General features: G+C 40.5%; 2 protein-coding genes across 2 annotated transcripts; both read right to left on the bottom strand.

Moving 5' to 3' along the window:
- Positions 1-804: 804 nt before the first annotated feature.
- LOC111905778 (7-deoxyloganetic acid glucosyl transferase) lies at positions 805-2,313 on the bottom strand. The gene is made up of 2 exons (XM_042899569.2): positions 1,755-2,313; positions 805-1,667 (listed from the first exon to the last, which is right to left on the bottom strand). The coding sequence occupies exons 1-2, from the start codon at positions 2,311-2,313 to the stop codon at positions 814-816; spliced, it is 1,413 nt and encodes a 470-aa protein (XP_042755503.1). The 3' UTR covers positions 805-813.
- An 88-nt stretch (positions 2,314-2,401) lies between these two features.
- LOC111905792 (UDP-glycosyltransferase 76C2) lies at positions 2,402-4,104 on the bottom strand. The gene has a single exon (XM_023901528.3). It carries the CDS (start codon positions 3,909-3,911, stop codon positions 2,535-2,537), a length of 1,377 nt encoding a protein of 458 aa, XP_023757296.1. The 5' UTR covers positions 3,912-4,104; the 3' UTR covers positions 2,402-2,534.
- Positions 4,105-6,796: the final 2,692 nt, after the last annotated feature.

Below are 6,796 nucleotides of genomic sequence, written 5' to 3'. Positions count from 1 at the left end.
TTGAACATGCGACACCACCATATGAGTTTGAAACTCTACGAGATAGTATGTATGCATGTATCATAATGCATAACATGGTGATTGAAGATAAATGACAAAATATTGTGGAGGATTCGACTACAAACCTAAGAACCTAGACATGTGCAATTTCAACCAGAGACAACGGAATATTTACATATTATTGTTGATATTGAAGACGAACGAAAACACAGACAACTTTGAGAATACTTCACCTATTATATATGCGGTGGCGACACCTATTATATATGCGGTGGTAACGGAGATGAAGAATAGTGAATTTAGTGGAAAAAATGTATTATTTTCGTCTTTTAATTTTTCAATTCAATGTTACTTTTTTTTGTGAGTGTAATGTCTTTTTAGTTTTTGAATGTTATTTTAAATTTATAATTTAATTAAATAGAATGTTTTATTAGTTTATAATTTTTTTATAGGGAGAATTCCGTACATACGATTTATTAAACATCAAAATATTGTATTTTTCCAGCCTAATATCCAAATGTCGTAATTACCCATCTTTATCTTTTTAAATATCAAATTTCCCAAATATATTTTTTTTAAATTGTTTTTAATAATTTATAATTTTTTTTATTTTTTTAAATCATTAAAACTGAAGGACCATATTGCCCTTGCCTTTGGCAAGATATATTCATGATCAAAAAATTTTACTTCTTGCTTTCTTCAATCGCCGGTGTAGTTTAGTCTGATATTCAGCTTCTCTCTTCAAGTTTCTATTAGTTATATCTTTTATTTACCCATGGCTGAATCGGTTATAAAATGAAATAAACATATTTATTAAAGATGCATCGAGATTATATTATTTACTAGATTATCCAACATTGCATAGGATGATCCACCGATGTTTACGCTTTTTCTAGTCAGTTTTTTCATTTTATGTACATTTTCGATCAACTCATGACCCTTGGATCCCATAACATCTCGTATTGTTTTCTCGATTATATTTTTATCGCATCTTTCTTCCATATGCATCCCCAGCTTCCATGTTTTACTCATGAACTTGCTATTTACTCGTTGGTCCCAAGAAGTCGGCCAATAGATCATCGGCACGCCCTCAACAATGCCTTGAAGAGTCGAGTCCCAATCGCCATCGGTCAAGAACCCACCGATTGCTTTATGAGCCAAGACCTGGTTATTTGAAGCCGAATCAACAATGAAACCCTTCTCCTTCGTGCCCTTGATGAGCTTCGCCGGAATTCGACCTTCTACAGATATGGAGTCTGGCCGTCGTACCCATAAGAACCCCTTTTCACTATTCACCAAACCATGCCAAAGCTCGAAGGTTTGTACCCGTGTGAGTTGTGAGTGATTATCAATGTTGACGTAGAGAACGGATTTGGGCTGTTGAGAGTTCAACCACAGGAGGCAATCGTTGTTTTGTACACCGGAGTAATTCAACAATGGTGTCATTCTTTTGGCCTCTTGCCTGAACCCTAGGTGCTTGTAAATCGGGCCGATGGCGTACAGGTTTGGACAAATGGAACGAATTTGAGAGAGTATGGATGCATCTAACGCCTTGAATGTGTTGAGTATGAGCCCATGGGATTGAGGAAGTTGTTGAATTTGGTTTATTAGATGCTTCGGGAAAGGATGAAACAAGTCATGTTTTATGATCGAATCCGCATGATTTTCTATATTAAGAGGAAAACCCGACGTTCAAAATGCAAACTGGAAACAAATTTCAAAACAACATAATTCACGGATTCACACAAACGTACCTCCGATTGTTGGATCAGAAACTCGAGCTGCACCGGTGAGGTTGGGGAGATTGGAAAGATGCAATAAGCAACTAGGACTTAAGGTCAACGCAGAAATAACAGGAACTTGAATCTCATTAGCAACGTCATACACAAAACTCATGATTCCATCTGAAATAATACAGCTCACCGGCCCACGCTCATCGCAAATCAACTTTCCGGAAGTCAAAAGATATCTGAAAAGCGGCTTCGTCAGGGTTTCAAGAGAGAGTAACAGATCCGTCGGATTAGATTCCGAGTGATCTGGTGGTAGTCCGTCAGAGATGGTGTGTAGGCGGAAATTTGGATATGGATTTAACCGGGACTCGATGTTGATGTGGCGGAGGAGGAGGCTGTGGGTGTAGGGGATTAGGAGAAATGTGACATCAAGGCCGGAGAGACAGAGGAGTTCTGCTAGATCAAAAATGGGGTTTATTGGCCGTTGAAGTGGCGAAGGGAAGACGATGATGTGAGGGGGCGGGGAGATAATTTGATCATCCATTTGACTTTTCTCTTCATGCGAAACGTGGGATCTGACCATTAATTTCTTTTAAATATTTTCAAATATATTTTAAACTATATATGATGCATATATAAACTATAATGTGACCCCACATCACATGTGAAGATGAAGATATACGCATGATCTTCTTAATTGTTATCAAAGATGTGTTTTATTTAAACCGATTAAAATACTAAATAAAACAATAGGATTAACATGATATGATGATAAAATGCAGTAAAGAATACTAGAAGGACATATTATAGAGAGATGATTAAGTCAACCAGATTCTCCAGTGATTCATATGAAGACCCACCTTCCTTCATAGAACGATTCACCTTCTCCTGAAGAAATTTAGATCTCTGTCTCATCTCACTTCCTTCTTCCTCCATAATTACACTTCTCACCTTTTTACCGATCTCCTCCTCCTTCCCTTTATCCAACATCACTCCTACTCTCCAAACGTCTGTTACATATCTAGCGATTATCGGGTGATCATAAGCATAAGGTGAACAGATCATCGGAACACCTTCACAGATGCTCTCCAATGTCGAGTTGTATCCACTGTGAGTCCAAAACACTCCTATAGCTCCATGAGCTAATACTTCTTGTTGAGGAGCCCACTTGACAATACACCCTCTTTCACCTACTTCCTCTATAAACCCTTGAGGCAAATACTGGAGCCATTCAGACCCAAAAACCGAACCAGGTCGAACCACCCACAGGAACCGTTGCTTACTCTTTGCAAGCCCCCAAGCCATATTGCTAAACTCGGCTTCACCCATTTGAGCAATACTCCCAAAACTCACGTATACTACAGACCTAACTGGTTGCAAGTCTAACCATGACATAACGCTTCGATCTTGTTCTAGTAAGCTGCTAGAGGATGCTGGGAAATACTTATGAAACGGACCAATCGGGAAACTGGGAATACAGAAATCTTTGGTTATGGCAGAAAAAGCAGGTTCTTCGAGTTCTTTGAAGGTGTTCCATATGATTCCAGAAGCCGCTTTTGTAGTTTTGATCATGCTAAAGATCAAATCGAGTACTCCATCCTTGCAATCGACGTCGTTAAAAATCTCTAGTATGTCTTTTTCTGTGATCGGCGAAAGGTCTGGAATCGGCTCTTCATCTTCTTCTTCTTCTTCTTCAAAGATGGTTTTGATCAGGAAGCCGTTTTTGTTAAGAAGAGGCAAGGCTGCATAAACAAGGAGGCAGGACATGCTGCTGGTTCGTAAAACGATTCTTGGGAGATTCAGACTGTCTGCAACTGATTGAGAGAAGTGCCATAGCGCATCTGAGATCAAGCATGCGATTGGCTCCTCTTCTTGTAACTTGACTAAACAATCCCTCAACGGATCGATGCAGCTTTTGTTTAAGAAGTTGATGACAGAATTAGGATTATCCGGATTCAAATTCTTGTTTTTGGATTCCGACAAGCCGTCTGAGATCGACTTGAAGGTGAATTGTGGGTAGTTTGATTGGTTTGGCGAGTTGAAACGGGTGTGAATGATTGTAATCTTGAAGCCTTTAGTGTGAAGAATGTTTGCTAACTGATGCATGGGGTTGATGTGGCCTTGAAATGGTAATGGAAATAGCGCCAATCGGCGGTTGTTTGGCTGTGGTTCATTGGACATGATGGTGGACGGTGGTCGTCTTTCTTTTTCTCAAAACATGTGTGTTTTTGTGGTGGCTGTGATGTGTTTGATTAGTTGATTTAATAGAGACAGATGTTTGTTTGGGCCAAAATATGGTTTTTATATATTTTGAATGCTCGATAGCCATAGAAACTTACAATATACATATAATTTTTTTTTAAAACAGAAAACATCACGTTGAATTATTTGAATTATTTGAAGGGGCATGAGTCATGAAAGAAGAGGACTTATTCTGTATTCAATCTCTAAAAGGCCAAGGGTGATGCAAACTCTAGCAATCAAATGGTCAAAACGATACAGGTGATAATGAACGAGAACAAAAGGTCTCGATAACTTTTAATCTTGAAAACAAAAAAATTCAGTCTTCAAATTCCAAAAAAAAAAAAAACAAACTTATAGGACAAATAGAATTACCCTAGAAAAAACAGGAAATTAGCAAAAATATTCCTAGAGATTTCGATTAGAGGAAATACTCCAAAAATAGAGATAATCTTCTAAAGAAATCTTTATTATTTAAATAAGAAAGAAATAAACTTAAAAGGAAATAAAATCAGCCAAAATAAGACTGTGATCGGATGCCCCTGCATCATCCTCCCCTCCTTTGAAGAAACTCGCCTCCGAGTTTGCAACTTCTTACAACCCTCCTTCAAATGGCGATAAATCTGCAATATTGAAAGTGGCTGAAACATTATAATGACCCGGAAGATCAATTTTATATGCATTATCATTAATCTTCTTAAGAACCCGAAAAGGACCATCAGCACGAGGCTTCAACTTCCCGAAACGACCCGTTGGAAAACGCTCTTTTCTCAGATGAATCCATACCAGAACACCCTCTTTGTAAATGAATTGCTTCTGATGCTTGTTGGCGCGACTCTGGTATCCAACATTATGTTTAAGGATCCGATCTCGAACCGTTTGATGCAGCTTCTTAATCTGTTGAGACTTGTTTTCCCCCTCCACACTAACATGCTCAACTAGAGGAAAAGGTGTTAAGTCAAGTGGCGTGAGCGGATTTCTCCCATAAACTATCATGAACGGACTCAACCCAATCGTGCGATTGGCAGAACGGTTATAAGCAAATTCGGCTTGAGCAAGGATGAGGTCCCACTGCTTAGGGTTGTCCCCAATAAGGCTTCACAACAGGTTTCCGAGACTCCTGTTTATTACTTCCGTCTGACCATCCGTTTGGGGGTGGTGAGAACTACTAGATTGTAACCTTGAACCCAAGCTCTTCCAAAGTGTGCACCAGAAATGACTAACAAACTTCACGTCACGATCTGATGTTATAGTTTTTGGAACACCATGGAGCTTGACAATTTCAGAAAAATATAACCTTACAATTTGACTAGCATCATAGGTCTTGACACATGGCACAAAATGAGCCATTTTAGAGAAGCGGTCAACAACAACCATAACTGAATCTTTCTGCCTTTGAGTTCGAGGTAGACCCAAGACAAAGTCTAAACTAACATCCTCCCAATGTAACGCTCTAAAAATTCCAACTAATTTAAACTTTTAAAAAACAACCCAATTCCAACCAAAAAGGTTTACAATACATTTATTATCAGAGTATTTCCCAGAACCACATCATAAACACATAAAACATGAGGAGCGGTACGATCATGCCTTTGTCTTGTCACGGTCTCCTGAAGTTCCTGAAACATATAAACCACAAATGTAAGCCCAAAAGCTTAGTGAGATACCCCCAAAATACCAACCACATATACCATACACATAACATGCCATATCGCAACAAAACGTAGAACAACCATGCACTTCGGGTCTACTGTGTGACTGGTCCGCCGCACCGGGCCTACAGTCCACCTGGTCCACCATCTGAGTCTAACCATATACCTCGAGTCTACAGTGTGATTGGTTCGCCCGCACCGGGCCTTCAATCCACCTGGTCCACTCTCTGAGTCTACAGTATAACTGGTCCGCCCGCACCGGGCCTTCAGTCGGCCTGGTCCACTCTCCGAGCCTCGACACGTCTGGTCCGCCCTCTTGGGGCCTACAACCTATCTGGACCGCTCGCTGGGCCTTCGGGATAACCAGTCCGCCCTGGGTATGTTGGCCTACAGCACAAAGCAGGACCCGCCTCAACCCAACCCCAGTCAAACAACCATGTGCACATAAACATATAATCATATAACAACTCACAACAAATCAACCAATCTAGCAGATCACATACGTAGCACATCCCTACCAGGATTCCGACCTAACCGGTCACTAGCATATACCATCCTAACTACCTGGATGCAAACATAACAAAACAATAACATAACAAACAACTACTCGGATTTCCATCCGATAAAGGGCCGGCCTTGGTGTCGTAGACGCTGTCGATATAGTGAGGATAACTCACCTCGCAACTGCCGAAACTCTGAATTGAAGAAGCAGATACCCGAACCACCGTCTCACCAAGAATCCCGAACTATCCAAAGTAGCAAAATAACCATTAGCCCAAGCATAATATCCTTCCAAGGGTAAATTGACCATATTACCCTTAACCCAAAGTGGTCCATGACTAAAGCCCAATACCAGAATATGAAGGGCCCAACACTAGGTAAGCTTCTCAAGCCCACTAGTGACTCACTAATGGCCCAATTTGCTACATTAGGCACAATCCATTAATGGGACTCATCCTAAGCCCACAATATATTCCTTGGTTCATATAATATGATTTCTGATGGCCCACTAAGGCCCAAATACCCAAACATGCCCCAAACCACAGCCCAAAACTCATGATCCATACAGACAGAGTACGCGGGGTGTACCCCCCCCCCCCCATGTACGTTAAGCGTACATGCAGAATGGTGAGTACGCGGGGCGTACATCACTTTACGCAGGGCGTAAACTCG

Source organism: Lactuca sativa, chromosome 2, assembly GCF_002870075.4.
Source record: "Lactuca sativa cultivar Salinas chromosome 2, Lsat_Salinas_v11, whole genome shotgun sequence".
NCBI classification, from domain to species: domain Eukaryota; kingdom Viridiplantae; phylum Streptophyta; class Magnoliopsida; order Asterales; family Asteraceae; genus Lactuca; species Lactuca sativa.
This window is presented reverse-complemented; position numbering and strand designations above follow the sequence as displayed.